The 23,647-nt window shown below is 47.6% G+C and overlaps 11 protein-coding genes across 11 annotated transcripts; 5 read left to right on the forward strand and 6 right to left on the reverse strand.

Moving 5' to 3' along the window:
• Window positions 1-1,404: 1,404 nt before the first annotated feature.
• Window positions 1,405-3,768, reverse strand: BDV37DRAFT_261873 (putative MFS sugar transporter). Its single transcript, XM_032083362.1, has 5 exons — window positions 3,092-3,768; window positions 2,951-3,040; window positions 2,481-2,890; window positions 2,227-2,418; window positions 1,405-2,164 (listed from the first exon to the last, which is right to left on the reverse strand). Exons 1-5 carry the CDS (start codon window positions 3,483-3,485, stop codon window positions 1,646-1,648), a joined length of 1,605 nt encoding a protein of 534 aa, XP_031936313.1. The 5' UTR covers window positions 3,486-3,768; the 3' UTR covers window positions 1,405-1,645.
• A 481-nt stretch (window positions 3,769-4,249) lies between these two features.
• BDV37DRAFT_290529 (UPF0075 domain protein) lies at window positions 4,250-5,702 on the forward strand (the record flags this gene model as incomplete). Its single annotated transcript, XM_032088736.1, has 3 exons — window positions 4,250-4,328; window positions 4,394-4,468; window positions 4,533-5,702. The coding sequence occupies exons 1-3, from the start codon at window positions 4,257-4,259 to the stop codon at window positions 5,700-5,702; spliced, it is 1,317 nt and encodes a 438-aa protein (XP_031936314.1). The 5' UTR covers window positions 4,250-4,256.
• Window positions 5,703-6,231: 529 nt separating this feature from the next.
• On the forward strand, window positions 6,232-8,561 carry BDV37DRAFT_261876 (putative C6 transcription factor). Its single transcript, XM_032083363.1, has 6 exons — window positions 6,232-6,310; window positions 6,359-6,758; window positions 6,834-7,251; window positions 7,310-7,894; window positions 7,971-8,062; window positions 8,122-8,561. The coding sequence occupies exons 1-6, from the start codon at window positions 6,268-6,270 to the stop codon at window positions 8,450-8,452; spliced, it is 1,869 nt and encodes a 622-aa protein (XP_031936315.1). The 5' UTR covers window positions 6,232-6,267; the 3' UTR covers window positions 8,453-8,561.
• A 113-nt stretch (window positions 8,562-8,674) lies between these two features.
• BDV37DRAFT_261878 (EthD domain-containing protein) lies at window positions 8,675-9,297 on the reverse strand. The gene has a single exon (XM_032083364.1). The coding sequence runs from the start codon at window positions 9,274-9,276 to the stop codon at window positions 8,863-8,865; it is 414 nt and encodes a 137-aa protein (XP_031936316.1). The 5' UTR covers window positions 9,277-9,297; the 3' UTR covers window positions 8,675-8,862.
• A 631-nt stretch (window positions 9,298-9,928) lies between these two features.
• Window positions 9,929-10,843, forward strand: BDV37DRAFT_290535 (SDR family oxidoreductase; the record flags this gene model as incomplete). The annotated part of the gene is made up of 4 exons (XM_032088737.1): window positions 9,929-10,236; window positions 10,298-10,405; window positions 10,466-10,622; window positions 10,676-10,843. 4 exons carry the CDS (start codon window positions 9,929-9,931, stop codon window positions 10,841-10,843), a joined length of 741 nt encoding a protein of 246 aa, XP_031936317.1.
• Window positions 10,844-10,926: 83 nt separating this feature from the next.
• BDV37DRAFT_261879 (uncharacterized protein) lies at window positions 10,927-11,256 on the reverse strand. The gene has a single exon (XM_032083365.1). It carries the CDS (start codon window positions 11,176-11,178, stop codon window positions 10,960-10,962), a length of 219 nt encoding a protein of 72 aa, XP_031936318.1. The 5' UTR covers window positions 11,179-11,256; the 3' UTR covers window positions 10,927-10,959.
• Window positions 11,257-11,338: 82 nt separating this feature from the next.
• On the reverse strand, window positions 11,339-12,860 carry BDV37DRAFT_287994 (major facilitator superfamily domain-containing protein; the record flags this gene model as incomplete). Its single annotated transcript, XM_032088202.1, has 4 exons — window positions 11,339-11,792; window positions 11,847-12,511; window positions 12,579-12,676; window positions 12,743-12,860. 4 exons carry the CDS (start codon window positions 12,858-12,860, stop codon window positions 11,339-11,341), a joined length of 1,335 nt encoding a protein of 444 aa, XP_031936319.1.
• Window positions 12,861-15,572: 2,712 nt separating this feature from the next.
• BDV37DRAFT_290536 (putative short-chain dehydrogenase/reductase family protein) lies at window positions 15,573-16,544 on the forward strand (the record flags this gene model as incomplete). Its single annotated transcript, XM_032088738.1, has 1 exon — window positions 15,573-16,544. One exon carries the CDS (start codon window positions 15,573-15,575, stop codon window positions 16,542-16,544), a length of 972 nt encoding a protein of 323 aa, XP_031936320.1.
• Window positions 16,545-17,018: 474 nt separating this feature from the next.
• Window positions 17,019-18,311, reverse strand: BDV37DRAFT_275635 (putative O-methyltransferase; the record flags this gene model as incomplete). The annotated part of the gene is made up of 2 exons (XM_032085427.1): window positions 17,019-18,044; window positions 18,144-18,311. The coding sequence occupies 2 exons, from the start codon at window positions 18,309-18,311 to the stop codon at window positions 17,019-17,021; spliced, it is 1,194 nt and encodes a 397-aa protein (XP_031936321.1).
• A 552-nt stretch (window positions 18,312-18,863) lies between these two features.
• On the forward strand, window positions 18,864-20,060 carry BDV37DRAFT_290537 (ankyrin repeat-containing domain protein; the record flags this gene model as incomplete). Its single annotated transcript, XM_032088739.1, has 2 exons — window positions 18,864-19,459; window positions 19,505-20,060. The coding sequence occupies exons 1-2, from the start codon at window positions 19,251-19,253 to the stop codon at window positions 20,058-20,060; spliced, it is 765 nt and encodes a 254-aa protein (XP_031936322.1). The 5' UTR covers window positions 18,864-19,250.
• A 2,700-nt stretch (window positions 20,061-22,760) lies between these two features.
• Window positions 22,761-23,083, reverse strand: BDV37DRAFT_287998 (uncharacterized protein; the record flags this gene model as incomplete). The annotated part of the gene is made up of 2 exons (XM_032088203.1): window positions 22,761-22,788; window positions 22,842-23,083. The coding sequence occupies 2 exons, from the start codon at window positions 23,081-23,083 to the stop codon at window positions 22,761-22,763; spliced, it is 270 nt and encodes an 89-aa protein (XP_031936323.1).
• Between the last annotated feature and the right edge of the window lie 564 nt (window positions 23,084-23,647).

The raw sequence follows: 23,647 nt of genomic DNA on the forward strand, positions 1-23,647 counted from the left end.
GCTCAGATGTCTTCTGCCCAATTGCCTACCATCAACCTCAATCTGTATTACAAGCTTGGCCTGCTGTGCATGATGGGTTGAATTGTCTGGTGTAGCAGCCGGGTTACACGCAGTAGGAGTTTTTGCGTTGGCATGACTGTCCAGCTTTCTTCGCTTTGCAGCTGCGTTTTCTTCTTGTTCAGGGATGCTGTCCAATATATGGCTCTCGCTAGAATATGTAAGTCATAGCAGTACTACTGCCCTGGCAACGCGCGACATATCATACCTCTGTATATTTGATGTCGCTCGCTCTACTCGAAAGACACTCTCTTCCGGTAGCCTGGACGATCACCCATCACTAAAATATCCTATAGACAGAGCGGGGAAGAAAAGTAAAAATTAAAGAAACCAACTGTGACACGTCAAGTACCCATACCTTGGTGAGAATTTCGGTTTCGATGCCCGTCCGGGGCGAAGACGTTGGCATGCGACCCCAGCATCGACACAGTTAGCGCAATTGCGCTCTCTATTGCATTTAACTTTTCTCGAATAACAAAGATCACACTATCTCTCATCAGATTTGGGATCTCGGGTGATAAGAGAGAGCATTGTATAAGCTAAAGTAGAGATGGGGCTAATCTCACTGCAGGGAGAATATCCTCCGGCATGATGTCACTCTACCCGATGCAAGTTCTTTCGGGTTTGCTGGGGATTGCTAGCTTCGACCAGAAAGCCCACAATTGGTATATATTCTTAGATTCTCAATCCCGAGTTGTTCATCAGTGAAACAGCAGCGGTTTGTTAGGTACAGCAGAGCCATGTTCTGGTTGTACCCGCTCTGGAAAAGCCATGGCAAGGGCCGTGTCACCTGACCTTGCCTCTCATGATTGCTATCTTCCCTTTTTTTTTTTCCCTCTTACTTTTTACATGCTTTATGTGGTAAGTATATGCAGAGCTTTCATTACTACGTCTATGTCTCATGTAACATTTGAGCAATCATGTCCATATGGGGACCCTTAAGGCCTCATGGGACACGAAGATACCCTACCACCATTTGGTCCGTCTCACATCTAAGCTTCATACTTTATCCCCCATAGTACTTCCTACTAGCCCTCAGCACTGTTAATATGCACCGTATGAACCCGGAAACTATCTACTGCGACCATCTTCTCAACTATTACTAATAATTGACAAAAAATTGCTCCTTTTCCGAGCAACCGAGGCCAGCCAGGGACGCTAAGCCGTTTTCGCTCGGAAGCCCGGTCAGACAACCGAGCGCGAATACGGTAATAATACCTATACCAAACATACCAGACAATGCGCAATGCCCGGTGAAATATTACGGGCCCCAAGTATGACATACATTCTACTATGGCGGGCTTCATCGATATAACGCATCACGAACATGCTTAACTAGAGAATTTCAGAACTTGCGGATTCGAGGCTTCTGGAACGGTGTACAAAGTTCCTTCCCTGTCAATTCAGAGGATGCAGCACGATATCAGGCCAATAACTGATAGGTTCTCCTTTTCGGTATTATGCAAATTTCTAAATTGTCTGTCTGCTACGTGTTTAATAGAAACCCCGAAATTCATGCGGAGAAGCTTTCCATGTAACAATCCCAATGGCATCAGCTGAAAATCATTCACAGGTCCTCATATACCCTTTATACTCCATTCTGAATGGTCTCGTGGAACTCCTGCTGGGCTTCATCGTGGCCCGCAACCTTTATACCCGGCGCATCGATATGCTCCTCAGCCTTCCTATCCATGCACAGCCGATAAGCTTTCTCCATATCCCAATAAAATGGCCTCGAGGTCGAAAAAAGATAATCAATGGACTCCAAAGTCCGATTACGCGTCTCTGGGTAGAATAAGTAGATAACTGGAACCCACAGAAGATTCAATCCAGCGAGTAGGAAGTAACTGCGACTTCCGATACTTCCAAACATTATGGGATTGACCAATGTGGTCATCCCAACTCCAATGGCCCAGCCGGTAATACCAAAGCCATTGCCTTGAGCCCGGAGGTTGGAGGGAAATATCTCGGTCGGTATCAAGAAAGCGACGGTTCCCCAGGTCGCTGCATATCCCAGGTTGAATAGAAATAGCATCGCAACAGCAGCAGGGGCAAGCTGATCAGCTTTATCCGGCTGATGAAGGGATGCCTCGTAGACAGATCCTGCCTGAAGTGCATACATCTTAGAAATCCGAGCTATAAACAGCGTGGGCGGGCTTTGGCACTTACTACAAGCTCAACAGTGAATAAAATGACGGAGCCAAGAATCAAACATTTTCTCCTCCCGATCCGATCTACGATCTGCGCACTGATAATAGTGCCCAGAATACCGATCGTATTCAATCCCCCGGCAAGGCCATTTTGGGTCAGCTCGCTGTAGCCAGCTTGACTAAGCAGAACAGGAGAATATGCCGTAACGGCCTGTAAAAGGTGAGAATCTATGAGCGTCATCATCCATACAACCAATATGTTAAAAGACTTACCGTGATTCCTGTCCAAGATGCCATAATCTGGAGCCATACACACAGCCAGGCGCGTCGGCCCAGATTGGAGCCGGGCCTTTCGCCTTTGCCAATTAAGATTTTAGCAAATTGAATGGGCGAGCTCAATTTGCCTTCTTCCACTGTCGCAATAATATTTTTGTATTCGAGGTCAATCTCTGATTGGCTGGCTTGATGACAACGGATCTTGTTAAGGACCTCCTGAGCTTCGGCATAACGACCGACAGATGCAAGGAAACGCGGACTATCCGGCAGCATCTTAATGAATAACAGCAGGATAAGTGCTGGAACACATTGAAACGCTAACAGAAAGCGCCAGCGAACATCCGAATAGCCACCATTGATAAAAGCAAGACCAAACGACAGCCAGTATGCGACGGAGATTCCTAGATCTTCCAAGACAATCCTGTCAGTATATTCTGGGGGAGCTTTATACAATGTCTGGCACTCACAGTTTGCAATGAAGACGTATCCTAGGAAGGCTCCGCGATGATCAGCGGTCGACGTCTCTGATACCAGTACTGGTGCTATCCCAGTCAATGCTAGCCAGATCAGCTTCTCCCAGTAGGTTTAAGGGCGGAAGGCGGGCATACCACCAGTACCAACGCCTGTCACCACCCTGGCGACGAGCATGAAGTCTGAACTCTGAGCTGCAGCTTGCAAAGCGCCTCCCACGAGCGCAAACACGGCTCCGACCAAGAGGCCATTGATACGGCCTAACCGATCGGCCAGCCAGCCGCCTCCGAAGCAACCGAAAATGCATCCAAGGTAGTAGATGCTAACAATACCTCCCTGGTGGGTGGTATCGGTTACTGTGCCATCCGGTTCACCAATTCCAACCTCTGTAACGTATCTTGGAGCGCTGTTGACACCTCCCATGACACCTTGATCATATCCCTCGAAGAATATGCAAACGAGAGAAAACGCCTGAATCATAACATTGAGTTGGCGTGGGGATAACCGCCTCCAAAATGTGGTATACCCCATGGTCGTAAACACGCGGAAACACACCGAATGCAGTTATCAATTGATTATGCTTTCAATTTTGTTGAAATGCAAAATGTAGTTCGACCGGGGGTGGTTGGCCTATTTTATACCGCGGCCTATGATATGACCGGATTGTGAGATTCCATCCCTGGATTTTACAACCTGAGAAACAACATGCCGACGCCCATCGAGATCTAAGGTCTTGGGGATGACAAGAACTATTGGAGAAAGAACGTTCAGTGGCACCGAATGGAAGAACTGAGTATTCACGCGTCCAACAAGGGTTTGTGGGAGTGGCACCGATTTGCCGTTTAGACGCTTAGCCATTTAGCCGCTTAAACGTCTAGGCTTTTAGGCTTTCAACAACACAAGCAGAGTAATTGTTGCCTGAGGCAACCGCCGTTCCGGAAACCTACGTTTTAAGAATAAAGGGCAGTTTAACTACTGAGAAATAGCTCTGTATTACATGAATAGCATTATATTTGATATACTTGATTAGAAAATGTACTTTCTTTGTAATATATAGAGAAAAATCGGTATAATATCAAATTTCGAGCCTTTTGTGTAATAGGTGGTAAATGTATGGCTGCTATGGGCCTCCATGGCCGTGTAGCCGTCTAAGCGTCGCCTTTCAACACGAGGCATTCAGGCACCAAGGCGGACAAGGTGAGGACTGCGGCAGCGACTCATGTATTTATTCCCACAGCGTCCCCCTCCTCTTAGAAGGGATTCATAGTCAGTGTCTCCAAGATGTCTTTGCGTTGCGATAGTATGGATCCTAATCCTTCCGTGTCCCGCTCCCTGGACCTGACCGTCCTGGGATTGAATAGCGGTACTTCGATGGTAAGTAGATGAGATTGAGCAGCGAAGGATTAGGAAGTCATGAAAGCTTAGCTATGTAACTATAGGATGGAATCGATTGTGCTCTGTGCCATTTCCAACAAGAAACGCCAGATTCACCCATGAGGTTCGAGCTTCTCAAGGTATACTAATGTCGCATGCCGTCCAAATCCCGTTTAGGCTGACCCAAAGTCTTCTTTCCAACAGTATGGTGAAATCCCCCTAGAACAAACAATCAAGCAACGCGTCATGAATATGATCCTCCACAATAAAACCTCTCCCTCTGAGTTATCGGAGGTGAATGTCATCCTTGGTGAGACATTTGCAGCGGCCGTCAAGGAGTTCTGTGCACAATATAATGTTGATATCTCGTCGATCGACATCATTGGTTCCCACGGTCAGACCATCTGGCTTCTGTCTATGCCTGAAGAGGGAGAGGTCCGCAGTGCTCTTACCATGGCTGAGGGCTCCTTCATTGCCTCCCGCACGGGAATCACTACTGTGACCGACTTCCGGGTTAGTGACCAAGCAGCGGGTCGCCAGGGAGCACCGCTCATTGCTTTTTTCGATGCCTTGGTCCTGCACCATCCGACAAAGTTACGCGCTTGCCAGAATATTGGTGGAATTGCAAATGTTTGTTTTATTCCGCCTGATTCCCTAGGGGGTGTTGATGCCTGCTACGATTTCGATACCGGCCCGGGTAATGTATTTATTGACGCCGTTGTCCGACATTACACCAACGGCCAGCAGGAGTATGACAAGGACGGCGAGATGGGCGCTCGCGGCAGAGTGGATCAGGATCTGGTAGATGAATTTCTTCAAACTCACCCCTACTTCCGGCTTGACCCACCGAAAACCACTGGCCGCGAGGTATTCCGAGATACTCTAGCATTTGATCTCATTCGCAAGGCAGAATCCAAAGGTCTTGGCCCCGATGATGTCGTTGCGACTGTTACTCGCATTACCGCGCAGGCTATCGTTGACCATTACCGCCGCTATGCCCCCAAAAATATCCCTATCGATGAAATCTTTATGTGTGGAGGCGGCTCTTATAACCCAAATATTACCCAGTATATACAAGCACAGTACCCCGACACGAAGATTCTGATGCTGGACCAAGCAGGCATCCCCGCGTCCGCAAAGGAAGCTATCACTTTTGCCTGGCAGGGCATGGAAGCAATCGTGGGCCGTTCTATTCCCGTCCCCACCCGGGTTGAGACTCGACAGCCATATGTCTTGGGAAAGGTATCACCAGGTAAGAACTATCGCAGGGTGATGCGGCAAGGAATGCAGTTCGGAGGTGATACGGACGGGCTGTCTCCAGTAAAGGAGATGGTCAACTACGTGAACGGAAAGGAGTTCAATAACAAATGGTGATGCGTTAGTAATAAGGAAAGATCATAACAATCGGACTGTATAGCTCCTTCTGGACATAAAACGACATCCTTCGGAATTAGAGAGTGACTCATAGATGGATATTAGTCCATGCGGCTATTGTGTCCTGAAGGCGCAGAGCAGGGAGGGCAAGGCCACAACCATCCATATTTGTAGCCAATGGCGTTAGCCAAGATTAATAAACTTTAGCGTGCTATAACCCTTAATATTAAATCTTTCTATACGATAAGTTCTAAGAAACTTAGGAATTACATACATTTCTCTATAAACATGCGCCGTAAAAACAACAGTTATTGGGAGATAGCCCTATATTATATGTGTAATAGTTTATAATGGAAAATGTTTTGAAGATAGTGGCCCCTAAATCTAGGCAGTGCAGCCCTGGGAACCTTATATACTACTAGTAAAGCCCCTAAAATTAAGGTTAGTAAAAAGGCGGTGATGTTGCACATGACATAATCACATGGTGGCGTTCGGCAACAGAAGTTTGAATGTAGACCCTGGACCGCATCTTTGTTGGGCGATACCTTATGTGCAAGTGAACAAGATGCCACAGCGTCCCCGAAAATTTCAGCGCATCTCAAGGGCTTGTACGTTACACCCTCACTCCCCAATGGTCCCGCTCTAATAGCGCCCAGGTGACTTTTGCCATCGACGTAGCATAAAATGCACGAAGCCCCGAGGCCCACTCCACCCCTGTGGGAACTGTGTAGATTTTGATATACCTTGTACCTATGAGCGTCCGTCACGGAGAAGGGGTGGGAATAGAGGAGCCCGCCAAGAGAGACACGAGCCTGCAAGTCAACAGAATACGGAAGTCGGAGTTGCCACCACCCCCTCTCGACCAGTTCATTCGGATGATGCTTTTCACTCTGGCATGAATCCTCAATTATCCATGGCAGTCAATAACTCCTGGGCAACTGTGGATCAGGAGTATAGCTCCGATCCATCATTGAATCCCTGGAAGGCACTTGCAATCGCCTGTCAGTCTGTGGTGCAGGATCTCGCCCAGGTATACTTTGAGATTGTCTACCCGATGTAGTTCTCTCCTTTCGTGCCTTGAGAGGGTATGCGAGGTAATTGTATCCGAACTAACCGTATTGTACTGCACAGATTTCCTTTCTTTCATCGACCGTCATTCTTGAGAGTCCTCCATAATAAAAAGCATCTTGAGGACCAGGGTCTATTTGCCTCAACAATGGCAATGTGCTCCCTAGCCTCTGCACGCGCTAGGGATGGCGCTTTATATTCGAATCGGCGATCACCATCTCAGCTCTCCCATCCGCCACCGGAGGTTTTCTGGACAGCAGCTGCGGAGTCTATACCTCGCAACCTGGCTGCAGCAAGAGGCATCGAATATATGAGGGCATGTGCGATTCTCAGCATTACCGCTATTCAAAATGGTCAGATCCGGGAGATGCATAAATATCTAGGGCACTATCATACATTAAGTATTATGGAAGGGCTACATGATGAGAAGTCATGGCCTAAAGACTTGAGTACCATTGAGGTTGAGGTTCGACGGAGGCTGGTACGTCACTGGGCCCATGCGATACCTATGACCGGTGTCAAACTAATGCCCAAATTAGTTCTGGTCTATGTATACACTTGATGTTTATTCGGCGACCGTGTGGGGAGGCATGGTCCGCTTCAGAGAAATCCAGTCAAATGTACGCTACCCCAGAGAGGTAAATGACGACCTGCTGGATTTCGAAAACAAAGCACAAATATCGGCGGATTATACCACTCCGGCTTCTAATACTTATGAATACTCTGTATGGATGCGGGGGTGGAATTTCACTACTGATCTTTATAGAATATTGGAGCATGCTATTGATGGCCAGCGGCAAACGCTGCGCGGCGAGAATGAGAGCCCTTGGTCATTATTTCGTCCTAACCCTGTCCCAGGCCATTTAATTATAAAGCATGTACATTCTATGTTCTCAGCTTTACCGTCGCAGCTTCGATTAACCGGACCCGTCACTGGCGACCCTGAGAATGATATTGTGGGATTCCAATCAGCCAATATTCAAGCAACGCTCCAGCTTCTTAACATGGTCCTTTCTTCAAATGAGGACCAAGGAATAGAGGAGAAATGCGAAGTTGCTGGTAACGTGCTCAACGTGTTTACCAAAGTCCCGATTGAATATCTAAAAGCTATCAGTTCTCCACTGGTATGTTCTTTGCCCGCCATACTTTGTACCTCTCCGCTCCTACCACTTTAGATAGACACATACTAACTTTTTGAAGCTCTATCACTTGGGGGGAATTGGGTTTATTCTTGGATCTGTCATGGAAGGAAGCCTCTCTGAGGTGTCTTATCAAAGAATCCGCAAGCTTCTGTAAGCATCCAGTAGCATCATGTGACGGTCTATGCCAACGTTTGCTAATTGACAAGTAGATTAGAGATGGCAGCACTTCTGTATCAAATGGAATCGGGACTTACCTGCTCCACTGGCGCCAGTGAACGACTCAAAACACAAGTTATGCGTATAGATGAGTATATGGATAAGACTCGGCATGCCAGTATGCACGCTGGGCTGGCAGAAATCGGCCAATCGCAACACTTCGAAGGCTACGTACAACCTTCTGCAGTCCAGTCTGCAGACTTTGATGATCCGCTAACTTGCTTTGAACTGCCTTCAGACTTACTGGATGACTGGCCATGGTCGTCCGGTGCTGGCTCGTTAGGTGGGATGTTTCCGATGGCGTTAGCGAAGACAGATAACTAGATGGTTCGTTGACTTATTCAAATTTTCCAAACCTCCAATCTTCCTACCATGGCGGTGATGTATAATAGACATAGAACAGAGTAATGCGACTTCTAAGGAAGATGTCAAATTTACAAAGACTCAAGTTGACGTTTCATGTCAGATCTAGAAGTTAAACCATATAGACTCATCGTAGGAAGACTTTCGGAATTAAACTCGTATAGATACACGAGAAGAAAAATAGCCCAGGATAGCCCCCAATGTCAGAAGCCTTCAATCATCAGTCCACAAGTCTCTGGCTCCTTCTCACCACTGCTATCTTCAGCATCGTTGCAGCCAGTTTCTTTCTATGTTCAATCAATAACTGACCCCTGGGTAATTCTGCTCAAAAAACAAGTATATGACAGATACTCGTCGTGCCGAACCGTCGTTTATTTGGTAGTTTCGATGACATCCCCAAGCATGGCCATCACAAGCTTCGACTTGTCCAGGAACTTCTCTTCGTCGGCCGCAATCTGAGCAGCGGCATCAGGGGCGTACACCTTCGCACCGAAAGCTTGGAACGCAGCCTGATCGGCGAAGGTGAGCTCGGCATAAGCATCGAAGTCAAAGTCGGTCTGTTGTCCGAGAAGCACCGTGGCGGGGGTCAGGGGATTGCGGCCACTAGCATCCCCGACCGGGGTCTCGACAGTGTTGCGCGCGACATAACTGCGCCTGTGGGAGAGAGGGAAGTCCTCGCCGGAGAGATTTTTGACGAGGTCGACGTGAGCTTCGTAGTGTTTCTTGAACTCCTCGAGGGAGAGACCGGGTTTACGGTAGGCGTAGATGAGGACCTTGAGGGACATGTTAATAGGTGTGGGTAGAACAGAGAATTGGGGTTTGAGAAGGTAGATTGTCGCAAAGAAGTAGAGAGGTGGAAGAGCGCATAGTAGACAACGCAGCGATTAAATACTACCTCCTGTACCCTGCTTATAAACCAACGTGGGGGCCAAATGACTTCGTAGGGACGGTTTGCGGTTTACTAGTAGCCTCCAGAGATCCTGGATCCCACATGTTTCTACTAGGATATAGCATTGGAAGATCCTTCTTGACTTGATCTTTGCTCCAGAGACCTAGCTGCACATATTGATGCCTCAGGTATCTAGCTCCCAAAGAGACCTTACTAACAAATACTGGTTGATCGTAATTACTATGTATCATCTGCGTGAGCCCGTAGACGCTAAACCTTTTTGGCTCGGACATCCGACCCTTCGATAAGAATTCTCAACGATCTTCAAGTTTCAGAGACATTTTGGTAATTGAATCACTAGTGAATATACTAGCATCTCCTTCTCGGGATTTCTAACGGCAATCTCCGGTATAGTGGGGAGGATGGATAAAAATCGAGAATTGGCCCCATGACTAATTTCTGGATGAACTGCGTGTATATAAACTAGTCCGCATACTACAAGTAACTAAACATCTCTATCTCGAGAAATTATTTCACCCCATATCAACATGGCAACCTATATTGTGACCGGAAGCTCCCGCGGACTGGGACTCGCCATGATCCAAGAACTGGCATCTCGGGACCCCACGGATGTCAGCCTTGTGATCGCTGCGACTCGGAAATCCACCGCCGCGTTAGATGAGATCGTCGCCCGAGAATCCGGTCGTGTAGTTTTCATTCCGCTAGATGTGTCCAATGAGGCCAGTATCTCTAATTGCGTCGAAACGGCAGGATCAGTCGTGGGCCAGAAGGGAGTGGATGTCCTGATCAACTGCGCTGGTGTTCATTCGTGGGTTGAGGGGAAGACTGAGAATATGTGAGGGTTTTATTCTATTCAAAGATAGTATACTTCGTTCAAAGTCTAATCAGCATTGAAGGTCCGATCTCGACTACCAGCTTTCTGTGAACGTGGTTGGAACACATAATGTGACGCGCGCCTTTCTACCTCTCTTGAGAATGGGCAAGTCGAAGAAAGTGGCTAACATGTGAGTTATCTCCACCGATAATAGTATTCCTTCGACTGACAGTTATCTCCACTAAACTAGCTCGACGGCCTTTGCCTCCATGACACATGCGGAAATGTCTAGGGTTGCCAACTGCCCGGCCTACAAGATAAGCAAGGCTGCTCTCAACGCACTTACCGTTCAATACGCCATGTCCTACAAGGATGAGGGATTGATCTTCCTTGCAGTTAGTCCCGGGGTAAGTTATTCAAGTGGATTTAGTGGCCGTTTTATGCTTGCTAACTGATGCAGTGGCTGAAAACTGATATGGGTGGCGATGATGCTCACCTCACGGCGCAAGAGGGAGCACAGGCGGTTCTGAATGTAGTCGACAAAGCGGATATTAATTCGAGCGGGACTTTTAAGAATATCGATGCTCCTGGCTGGGATATGTATAATGGAAAAGATATTGCCTGGTAGAGGGAATAACTGACGTACATGAGCGTTCTTGACAGAGTGGGAAGGGAAACAAGATATAGATTTCTGAACATTATAGACAGACTTCTCATTAATCTTCCCTTCATGCAAATTAGCCATTAAGGTACCGTTAAGGTTACTAGGACAACCTTTAAGAGGGTGGACCCTGAGTTTCCTTCTGGTAGCAACCTTTCCACCACCGGGCAGAAACCTTTCGTAAACGTGCAGTCTTCTGTCTTGGGAGGGATATCTCTTGGACCGCCTTGGAAACCTTCAGCAAATATAGTATATTTCATTATCGCTCCATGCTTCTGTTTGTATACCCTAGAGTAGCACATCGACCAATTGGTGTGCTTACCTCCGCGCAAACAACCTTGTCATCCAAGGAGAATAATGATATAAGAAAATGTTCCTGCATGCAGCAGCAAAGGTACAGTCTGTCGTGTCTAAGTTCTTGGCAAGTGCAATCCAAGTTATCATGAGAATGTCATAAGACTTCTAAGAATCTCCATGACCTTGCTCATTCGGCCTCGCTTGTCTGCCCCCACGCAGGAATCCTAGCGCGCCAATGCAAGAAACTCCAGTGAGGATTCCAACAGTAAGGATTAACGGGAGCCATTGGCCGGAACCATAGTTCCCTTTATGGAGACCCCGATTTGCGCCCGCAGTGGAGACCGCTGTAGCTACAAAGCCGGATGCGATTGTGGCCCCTCCCCTGAAGAACATGATCAGACCTGATACAATCAGCTCTTCATTTGGGCGATCACTGTTTCCAACGATAGCTGTTGCAAAGCGGTTCCGTAGAACAACGTAACCCCCAGAAAGCCCGCCAAATAAGATGCATACAAGTGCGAGAAGGCCGTAGTTCGTTGCAAAGCCCCAGATACACAGAACAGCAATGGATGGGATCAAAGTGCTGAGCAGCAGCGGATATAGAATATTTTGTTTATCACTATTCTAGAATCAGTAAAGTAACTGAAAATCATTCTGTGAAGGATTAAGTTACGCAAGTAGTCCCAACAGGGGCTGACAAATGGCGGACGCGATGTTGTAAATGGCGAGTAGAGCCGATGCACTTGCAGAAGAAGTACCAATGACGGCAGTTGCATAAGATGGTATGTAGACGGATGGCAAATATTGGGACAGTGCTTGTAAGACATTGGATAACAGAATTAGCCAGAACAGAGGCCTGCGCAGAAATCTATATGAAAACTGCCCAGAGAGAGGATTTTCTTTTTCGTTCCCAGCGGACCTAGATGACGGCAGGCGTGGCCGCACGGCTATCAGGGCTATACTCAGTACAACAGCAACAAATATACCCCATCCAATCAATGTCGCTTTAGCTGAGTACTTTGCGAGAAGTATCCGCATAACTGGAGGTAGGATGGCAGCAGAGATACTTGAGCATGCAAAGTAGATGCCATAGGCAAGGCTACGCCGCCTGATGAACCATTCATCGATCAGGCTCATGTTGGGAGCAAAGACCAGGCCACTACCTAAACCGTAGAGGACCCCTTGGGTCATGATGAGTTGGATAGGTGTGTGGGAGAATCCCGCCCCAATCGATGCGGCCACCACAATGGCTGACCCGATGCATAGGAGCGGTTTACGCAGCCAAGCTCTTCCGCCCAGGATGTGCACTAGAAAGGGGCAGAGGAGTTGGATCACGCCCTATGAAGCTTTAGTATGGGAACTTGGCACCTTCGTGTTTGCTTGTTGTGTCATCAGGAAAACATACCGTACTAACAACTCCAATGATAGCGATCACCTGATTACCAGAGAAGGCTGACTCATAGAAGTAATATTCACGAAAAGCACCAAATGAGATCGTGAATCCTGGCAGGGATATCTGTTAGTTACCCTGCAATGAGTAAGTCAAGGTGTGATCAAATCTGCGCATACCCCACGTCAGCTGGAGCATAACAGAGACCGAGGCGAGGAAGATCCAAGCTGACCTCCCCCCATCTGGTCGGTGAGAAGTAGTAGTTGATTCATCGGACGAATCTGCTGTTGACTGCATCATGGTGCATTTCTCTTCAGCAGACGGTCAGCAAGAAGAAGAGAATAACATGTCAGTTCTGATTATGAAGTCAAGCTTGGGTATTTCGTGCAAAGGCGCTGTGGATGCCAGGAGAACAAAGAGATATCCTTTAATAGTTATACCTCCTGGTTGGTATGTATTCTTTCTTTAATGACTCATGGCTAATCTTTCTCTTGCGACTGCCAATCAATCATGAATGCAACTGTACTTTGGTGTCCTTCCATTTGTCGCTGTGACAGGGTCCCTGGGATCCGCCAGTTCAGCCTTTCCTTTCCAAGGCAATAATGCGTATTTGTACCGCATAAGGTGCATATGATGAATCAGAGAGCCCGATGGTGTGATTTCGGAATGTGCACGGAGGAACTTTACCGTAATGTAACTATCATTCTTGTAAGATATCATATTCCAAGCACTTTGCTCAATGGCTTGGTATAAAAGGTGTTTCTAAACCTCTAAGAGGTGCAAATATTTGCATCGAGAAACCGAGACGAAATACCTCTACGACCGTGTTAGTTGCTATATTCAATGTGTCGCAAGAAGCACAGTCTCGCATGTCCAAGTTGCAGACGACTGACTTTCTCGAGCTTACAAATTGGGATGCGGAGGAAATTTCTCGTATGGTGCAACTTGCAACCGACGATGGATTCTTCTACTTGGATCTCAGGGGCAGGAAGGATGGTCAGCCTATCGGATCATTGAACGTGTGTGCATGGTATCGTGGATGGATGGTTCAAGAAGGCCAATGAAGAGAAAGCACAGACGGTGGCTCCTTCTGAGCTCATGGGTACAGGCCTGTCGGGCAGAAATATGGAGTCAGAGACGACCAGAGGGATCAGTACGAGTCCCTCCACGTAGGAACATCTGTGATCCAGTTGATTCATACACCTATTGACATATTCTTATATCTCTAGCTCTCGTGATGTGCCCAGCCCTTTCGAAAATTGCTGCTAGAAGTGGCCAAAAGGCTTCAAACAGTCGGCGACTTTCACTTCGGTTTACATTTGTGTCGAAGAGAATTCTCTGTGCTCTCAAACACAGCCCCAATGATGACAAGACACAAAACCTCCTCCAGACCCATCCCGATGACAAGTAAATGTGATCGGCTCTGTACTTCTTGCACCATCCACCGAAGCTTGAGGATCCTAGGGCCTGGGTTATAATTTTTGTACAGACGCAGATATACTGATTCTTCTGTTCACAGAACAGCCGGGCTGCAGGTACTGACACCAATAACAGGTAAGTAGGAATTGGTACATACACGCGAAGGCCACTGCGTTGCCAATATTGAGGGCATTTTACAGTCCCTGTCAGGAGAGCGATTTCGGTTATCATTGCAGTGTGTTTTGTCCCTTACTAATGAAGATGGCGCCCAGTCATATGATTGGTACTCGAGAGTGAACTATTCACAAGCCGGAAAAGATACTTTATTTGTGGGAAATGACGGAAATAAAACAACAGCCGATGAATGGTTCCTGCACAAATTTTAGTTTTATGTAGGGTAGGTCAGTACAGTGAGCGGTTGGACTCGGTGGCCTTTGGGGGTATGGAGAAATCTTTGGGCGTGAAGGTATGATGAGCTTTTGAAAAGAGATAGGAGGGCTAGCAGAGTATCATATAATTGTACATATGACTCTCATACACTAGATAGGCATTTTGTTCTAGTATTAAGTGTCCCCTCCGGATCAAAGATCTCTATAGTGTACGCCCCCAAATCAGGCCACTATTCCGGAATTATAGCATTATCACAGACTTTATCCAGCCCGGTTTATATCATATTTAGACCGTTTAAAATTCAATTTCGGTACGCAAAGCTTTCCTCTCCGCTCTATAACTAATAGTATTCTCTCCAGACACGATTTTTTAATAGGTCAGCATCGCTTAGTTCATTGATTCACCCGATTCACAAACAGTATCCGTACTGCGAATTACACTTCCCGGGTAATAAGGCTTGGGTCCCAACCAATGACTCAATATTCAATGAATACCTGCGATACAGGGGAAGCAACTACAGAACCTATTCCTCCTATACCTGCAACAGCCAACTATAGCAATTTCATAATTTCTCACAGCACCCTAGGAAGCACGGAAAGTACCGGAATACGAATATACTCCGAGGATCAGTGGCAATAAAACCGATGGAGCAATCTAACTAGATACAAAACGGAGCGTGGGCCAGCCCGTGCAGAACTTGACGTTAAATATCCACTGTGGAGTTCATCATGGCCGGCTTTATTCTTATCTCCGTGATACCACTCTTGCCATCTTCTAAACTCCGCTTGGGGACCGGACATGAATGAACCCTAACGATAGCACTTAAGGATCCACCTGGAGCTTAATCGTGAGCCTTTAACAACGATACATACCTTGCCCATACCATTGAAAAGGGTAAATCTATGACTAGGATCCAACCCAGAAATGAGGGGGTACCCGACCCACCCCTAGTAGAACCACTCTTGAGACTCGTAGCCCTCAGTGGGTAATCGATAGCGATGCATAGTCGAGGACATGAAGTAACTCCCGGCTTTATACAAACCCGATCCACCCCTAAATCCGTCCATACTACGGAATTAGCATCGGGTAAAGACAAACCTGTACCTATATCCTATATATCTCATGATATTCAGTCTCGAACCCCCCTCTCCTCCAGAATGCCATACTCTCCATCCCACAAACCGCCCGAACCATTTCAAAATGGGCATCCTCAACTACGACTTCCTGTACTCCCAACTATTCATCACACCCTCTTATCCCACTGCATCATTCACCAACCAAACGATCATAGTCACCGGCTCGAACGTCGGCCTCGGCCTTGAAGCAGCCCGACACTTCACGCGCCTTGGCGCCGCGAAAATCATCCTCGCCGTGCGCAACCACACCGCTGGCGAAGAAGCCCTGCAATCCATCGAGAAATCCACCGGCACTACCGGCATCTGCGAAGTATGGGATCTAGACCTGGCGTCGCACGAATCCGTCCTCGCATTCGCGAAGAAAGTAGCCCAGCTACCACGTCTGGATGTGTTTGTCGCCAACGCCTCGATAGCAACCGGCACTTTCCAACTTGCAGAGGGCCACGAGCGGACTATAACTGTGAACGTGATTAATACCATGCTATTGGAATTGCTGGTGTTGCCGACGCTGCGGAAGAGCGCGAGGTTGCATCCCGGTACGAAACCCCGGTTGACGACGGTGGTTAGCGAGGTGCATGCGTGGCCGAAATTTGCAGAGCGGGGTGCCGAAAATGTGTTTAAGGCCTTGGATGATAAAGAGCAAGCGAATATGCCAGAGAGGTATGAGACGTCAAAGCTATTGCAGGTGCTCTTGCTGCGCGAGATGGTGGCGCAGGGAGCTGGGGACTCGGTTGTCATTAATATGGTCAATCCGGGATTCTGTCATTCGCGACTAGGGCGGGAGATGGGACTGCTATTTGCGCTTTTGCAGATGGTGCTTGCCAGATCGACGGAGGTGGGGAGTAGGACGCTCGTGGCTGGGGCAGCGAGTGGGGAGGAGAGCCATGGGGCGTATATGACAAATGGGACGGTGGATAATGGTGCCTTGTCTCTATTTGTTCGCAGTGAGGAAGGAAAGAAAACACAGGTGAAGCTCTGGGGAGAGCTTGTGGAGATCTTAGAAGCTATCGAGCCAGGCTGTACGCGGGTTGTGTAAATTTGCTTAGTATATCATGACCCTGCACATTGCTTTACCTATATTTATCTGTATATGGAAAGAATTAATAAAATGCTGTTCGTGACTATTCTGTTTCTAAATCCTTTGCACAATATTTGTACAGCTAGGATTAATCAATCAATTGATTGATCATTGTCCAACAAAACGAGGGCTTATATGACTTTTGTCTTCCGGCAATTATTAAAGGCAAAATAGAGGCGCCAAAATCAATAATTCTACTAGTCGTGATATGATAATAGCAGCGATGCAGCAACACTAGCCTATGCACTATGCGTGCTACGGCAGTTACACGAGGCGAGGTCCAGTAAAAGTGACTACGGTATCAGTTAGCCACCATCCGCACAGGACACAAATACCAGATCAGAAACACAGGAATTCTCACGTGGCCATGCTTCTCACGCATCGTCTCATACATATATAGTGCAACCAGCTAGTTCGAACCACCAATAGCCACTAGGTCAATTCCGCCTCGATCAAACTCCCCGCAACGCCGGGATAGTTGTAGATATTGACCACCTTCAACCTGGCTTTCGCTAAAATACTCCTCCACTCGCTCTCCGTCCTTTCCCTGACTGCAAAGTGCGCCAACATCATCATATCCATACTTGTTGCTTCTAGCGTGGGCTTCTCTTCGCTAACAATAATCTCGTTCAACAAAACACGCGAATAGCCGCTTTCCAGTGCTGGAACCAAACTCTCCAGGATCCTGACAGCATCGTCATCACTCCAGTCGTGCAGAATGGAGCAAAGAATGTAGGCTCGTGCACCCTTGATAGGCTGTGGCGTGAAGAAGTTGTGGGCGTTCGCCTCGAAGGGTAGCTCTGCGCCATTAGCTACTACGCTCGCGATAACAGGCTCGCGGTCCTGAAGAACGATTCTGCCTGGATGAGAAGTATAGTGCCCGGCAAAGCTTGCGGCATCGTAACCCCTCCCGCCACCGACATCCACCAGGAGAACGTCGCTCACGGAGGAGTCAAAGCCCGCTATCATTCGCTCTGTCACCGGGTAGAAATCGTGCCAATCTGCCTTTCCGGCTCGATACACACTCATGAAAGAATCGAAGTGCTGGAGGTGTGGTGGATTTGCAACAAGCCATTCGAAGAACGGAAGCTGCATCTTGTGGGCTTCCTGGAAGGGACCGTCGGTTCCACCCGGAGTTGGGGATCTATATTCAGTTTTCTTGAAATACTGCGGGAATGCATTGAATGAAGGGTGGGCTGCATCGTAGCAGAAGCAGATGCCGTGTTGAAAGTTCTCCGCTGCGAGACCGTTACTTAGCCTCGTCGCCTGGAATGCGCCGTTGTAGAAAGCAAGAAGGTTCATGGACACTAGATGTCTCGCTAGACGCGATAACAAAACGACATCGACCCCGGTACTGTGGGCTAGAGCGTCAGGTGTCAGGCCTACATCGCCCGCTTCCTGCAAACGTTGGAAAAGTTGAACGTCGACGGCAAGACGGATGATGGCTGATTGAGCTGGCTATCGTCCAACGCAGGTCAATATTGCAATTCAGCTTATGCGCCAGTACCATGGCAGCACACCATGAGAGGATCACATGAAAGTGCAATGACTACTCACCTCTGCGCAGAATGTGCGCTGTATAAACTCACTGGGAATCTCCAAGGCCGCAATCAACGCTCGGCTGTGCTCAATCAGGTCTTCTCTTGAACCAGGCTCATTCTTGTCAAAGGCTATGCTGGAAGATGCAATCCCGTCTAGAATTGCAGACACAGATGAACCAGCCATGGTAGAAGGGTTGATTCAACGTCCAGGAGGATCTTAAGGTAAAATTGGGAGAGTAAGCACTCCGATGGCATGAGATGGCCTTTTAAGAAACGTCCGGCATTGGAAGGCCCACACGCTGTCATGTCCATGCAAGGGGCTCCAAAGTCCAAGTTCCCAGTTCTAAGTTTTAACAAGCCTTTTCCACTGCCCACGACCAGGCTGTTCTATAAAGTTTCACCTTGGCTTGAGTCGGACCATAGGTATAAGCGACCGACGCTATGCTAGATTGGTAGATGGCTGAACCACTGACGCGACGCCATCAAGCAACTTAGGCTTAGATTACGCATGGCCATGGAGTTAGACCGTTAACGAACTTGCATATAGAGGTGGGGGGCGCATGAGTCGTGCCGTGGTGAGCATGGGTCATCGGTTCAAAATCTATCTAGAACTTGCACCTTTGTAGGCCGTACCGCTCAGTGTAAAACCATTAATGCCAGTCTGCACTAGACACAGTCCTTCGGTCCGGCGCGGCATTTTCCAGGTTGAGGTCTTCCAGTCGCTGAGGCTGTCGATATTTGACTGCAGCTTTAAACCTATGCCCTGATTGGCAGCGAGTGCTTTTGATGGCTGTTTGCAAGCTCTTCTATCGAACCATCGTGCTATATACTGCTTTCGGGTATTATAACGGAGTACTGGGAGTTGTTCGGCTACCCCAGTGTGGTCATCCATTGCAAGTGAATAGTAGATGCAATCGGGTTCTAAAAGGGCTATTCTAGACGCTGTAGTGGGACTTGGGTCAAGCAAGGGATGGTGCATTGACCTAGGAACTAGGCTATGCAGGACAATTTGGTTTTAAACCCTACTGATCCGTCGCGGGGCAAATTGCTCCACTAAAGCGATGTTTGAAACGGTTTATATAAGTGCATTCTCAATTTTCTACGCTTCGCTTTCGCTGCAAGGATGAGAAACCTAACAAAGGAAGTTTGTATCGCCATTAAGGATGGCAACACTCATACTGTGATTAGGCTGCTAAAAGAAGGGGCACCGATGATTACCGAGCACTTTGTTCTTGCAACACAGATGAAGCGTTATGATGTCCTTGAACTGTATCTTGATCGTGGATGGGATATAAATACTGATGTCAGCACATTAATACCATCAGCGGTTGTGTAAGTGTCTGGCTTTTGACATGTCCAATGGTTGACGTATCCTAGGTACACATTTGATGACATGGAACACCTCGAATGGTTTTTGAAGCATGGCGCTGATTTAAACAAACGTTGTCACATCCGTGATTTTACCCCATTGTCCCATGCTGTTCTAGAGGGTACATTAGAAACTATCGAGATACTCTTCCGAAACGGAGGCTCGGCTGCCCATGGCCAGTTATTACACTACGCAGCAATGCGCGAAGGTACAGACAGCTTGACAGTTCTGGAATATATCTATAACCAGGACCCAGAGGCAAATGCTTTAAATGTGAATAAGCTGCTGGACCAGGATTCTCCTACGGATTTCGCGATGAACTATAGAGCAGGGCTCGGTACTCCACTTCATTACGCTGCACTTGCCGGGCCATTGGATTCCGTGAAGTTTCTAGTGGAGAAAGGGGGAGACCCTTGGATCTTGGATCCCTACCGTCGAACGGCGTTAAGCTTGGCGATCTATAATAACCAAGAGCATGTGGCTCAATTTCTCAGAGGTCTCATGAACTCTATGCCATCCAACTCAGGAAAGAAAGAATCCAATAGCGCCAGTGCAACGGAGTAAGCTCTGAAATGCCTTTTGTACAGCCACTTGTATGTTGCCTCCACTTGTTATTGCGGCGATAGTTTGGGATGAAACTTCAGAATTCTGGCTTCGCTTGTATCTAACTTCACCACCCATCCGATATATACATAGGTGGCATCGGCTGACGTTCAGCTTGGTAATCAGTTTAACAACCAGCTTGATCTAGATTATCCTGAGGGATTAGAGCGGACGGCTGCTGGTAATGTAGTTATAGTGACTCTAGAGGTCTTGTAAAAGCGTTGTAATCTACTTCCCTAATTCCTATGCTTAAAACTGCATACTAGTAAGTATTCTGCCGAACGCCCACGCGCGGGGTGATTCTATCACAGTCCTGGTCATACTGAAATGCACGACCCAGTCATCCGTGGAAGTTTTCATCTGCAGGATTAGGGGTATAACTTCCTCCACATCGTGCCCTTTGATCCGCGCTGTCCAAATCCCATCCCCTCACCCGCGATAATCTGAATGGGCCACTGGAATAGTTCACTGTACTTATCGATATAGATTGTATTTGACTCAATGAATGGTACAATAACTGGCAAAAGGACACCGAACTGACTGCTCAATGAAAACTGCTTAGAGTAATCAAGATACCGACGAATTTTTCTGAGGTGCGATTGACGATCGGAACATAATGGTAATAATAAAATGAAAATGAAAGTCTGGAGGTCCCTCACACAAAAGACGATCTGCTACCTTTTGTTGGTAACTTGACCTTTTAAGCGGGTGGGTATTGATTGAAGAAATCTTTTGCTTCGTGTCGTTGATCAAGTCGGCGTTTCTGGCTGGAGCCCCGAAAATCGGTAGGTCAGTACAACACGGACTGCACAGTCGTCGATCTGATTCTGTCCCAGGGTATACAGCTTTACATCGTCTCTTATGAGCATAGTGGTTGTTGCATGAGCCCTAATTGGAATAGAAATGGGCCAACATGCAGGCCGGATAAAGGTCGCCTTTCACAACTCCCTGCCACTGGGAATTTATAACTGTAATACTTATCGCAACTACAATCGTTTAGATTGGCTGTTCCTTCTCGGCACTGAGCGCCCATGGGAAGCGACATTCCAAGGGATCTGCTGCGATATGTTGGGCCCCATCGCAAAATCATCTCCCAAGCCACGGTATCTGATAGACTTGGTCAGGAAGCTGACAGTCCAGCCTCCTTTTCAAAATGGAACTATACTGGGAACTGCCGGTTGTTCCTCTTTTGTACAAAGGCGAGAATACAGAAGCAGAAACACATGGAGCGCCGCAGTGGCATCAGCTTCTGCTGTTTCCCTTTGGTACCATTGCAATAGATGGATCGATATAGCTCTCGCTGTCGTCTTCGACTTTGATAGCCCAAGGGTTGCAGCGAATACCTGAAGAGAATACATTTCCGATTCTTTCCAAAGTTGCTTGGTTATATCGTAGGATGGTCAACTGTCGTATCGGGGTCGCGTTTGCACGGCTCACATAAGCTGTGCTACCAATGGTTACAATAATATCATGTTTCCATGGTGCAGTAACTGTAATGTCCTGTGTAATCAATGCGGTAATTTGTTGTGTCCGACAATAAAGGATATCACGAATTGGCAGTTGCAGAAAGCAATATCATATATCGTGCACAAACTCATGGAATCTCAAGGATATAGATCTTCCTTACCACAGATATTACCACTATCCTTGGCGTCGCATTCGTTGTCTGGCTTTGCGTTGAATGTTGCGAGCTCTCACCCACATGTCGGTGGCTGATCACAGGCACCCTGAGGTATAAGAGCGACGCTGGAAGCTATCCAAGTCAACACAGGCTCCTGAGAAGAGGGCAGAAACTACTTGTACCACTGGCGCACGAACTACCAAAGTCATTTCGACTCTCGTGCGGCCACGGGCAACCACACGAGGGGAAGGATATAGCATATTCGCTTAGGCAATCGTGCTGCATGAGCAAAGGTGGATTGTTGAGCACTTATGCCGCTCTTCAATTTCCATTTTGCTTAGAAATAATTGGAGACTTTGCCAACATTTTCTCCAATTGTTCCGGAGCATTGTGGTGGCGATGAAGAGGGAGAAGTAGTAATGGCACTAGTACGCCTAGCCAGGTAGCACTGGCACTGTCTGGATTCAGTCGCACTTTACTCATCCTGCTCCTCCTGCTGCTCAACCTCCTGCTGGTGCTGCTGGTGATCCCCTTGCTCCTCTTGCTCCTCCTATTGCTCTCCATTTCCCCCGGCACAGTGACCACCTCCTAGGGGCCATCACAGCCTCTCTACAATATTAAGAGGCAAGTTCTGATGCATAGACCAGTTACAAGTCGTCCAAAAAACCAAGTCCCGTGTCTTAGCGGCGAAGATGTACCATGTCATTATGGTGCTCATGACGCCGGTAGGACTATATGGGAGAGGGACGCCTCGGACATGCTCGAGATCATACGTAAACCACGAAAGGTGGCTCAGTTTGCGTATGGGCACTGGCCGAATGGTTGCAGAAAGGGTTAACAGGCACATTCTGCACGTTATGCCTGTTTTAGGTTCGCTCTATTGTAAGCCCCATCTCATAGGGCATAGTGGCTGTTAGGAACCTTTTCTATCTCCATGGTCAATTTGATGCGACTAGTGAAATCTCTTCTTCGGAGAGCCACGGATGCGGAAGCCACTTTAAATTGAGGAGAGTCCTTCGAAGTCTCCAATATTTGTACTCTCATCTGAGCTTTCCTTGGTCTTTAGATCTATGTCGGTATTAGTATACAGACCCATTCTTCATGCCCTAGGGATTGCCTACCTGTGGACCCATTCTCCCAGTAGAGCCTGGACTGTAAGAACGTAATATGACAACGTGTTGTGGCTTCTTATAGTGATTGGCTTGAGACTGTTAGATGAAGACTTGTTGTCCATGGCAGCAGCATTTCTCCTGCTACTAGGTGCCTTGCCATTGAAATCTTCGTCCGAGATCTGATTATCTGCCGAATCACTCTCACTCTGAGCATCTTTTTGCTTTTTCTTTGCGAAGTATTGCTGATACATTACATGGCGTACAGCACTATCCGCCCTATAGCCTCGTCAATGGCGTCCAGTGCAATTGCGACCGGCTAGAATGAGTCCGACTCGCCGAATATGCGTCTAGAGTTCTTCTTATAGCGCATGGCTTGCGACAAACCATGCTCTATTGCCCATCGAGCTTTCAGTCTTCCAACCAATAGCCGGCTACCTGTGCTATGACTTGCTGCCGCTATATGAGGATTTTGTGAAAGACCTGGTGGCGCAGACGTCTCCCAGGTACTGGTTAACAAGCTATGGATTATGTCTGGCACCGTCGCCCATCAGTACATAATACCATTTACAAACACCGTACCATTTGGTTCCATTCAGTTCTATAACCACAGGCCGACCGATGGACGTACGGTTCATTTTGGCATATTCATACTGCGCTCGGCCCGTAGATATGCAGAGCGTATGCAGCATGTATCAATGTGTCAAGGCGTGCGCAAACGAATGATCCCTTTTAGCTTGAGTTATTCAGGGTGCAGGTAGATACGCCAGCTTGACACCGGGACTTGTAACTTAGATCGACGACATCTTGGTCGAATT

Source organism: Aspergillus pseudonomiae, assembly GCF_009193645.1.
Source record: "Aspergillus pseudonomiae strain CBS 119388 unplaced genomic scaffold BDV37scaffold_106, whole genome shotgun sequence".
NCBI lineage: Eukaryota > Fungi > Ascomycota > Eurotiomycetes > Eurotiales > Aspergillaceae > Aspergillus > Aspergillus pseudonomiae.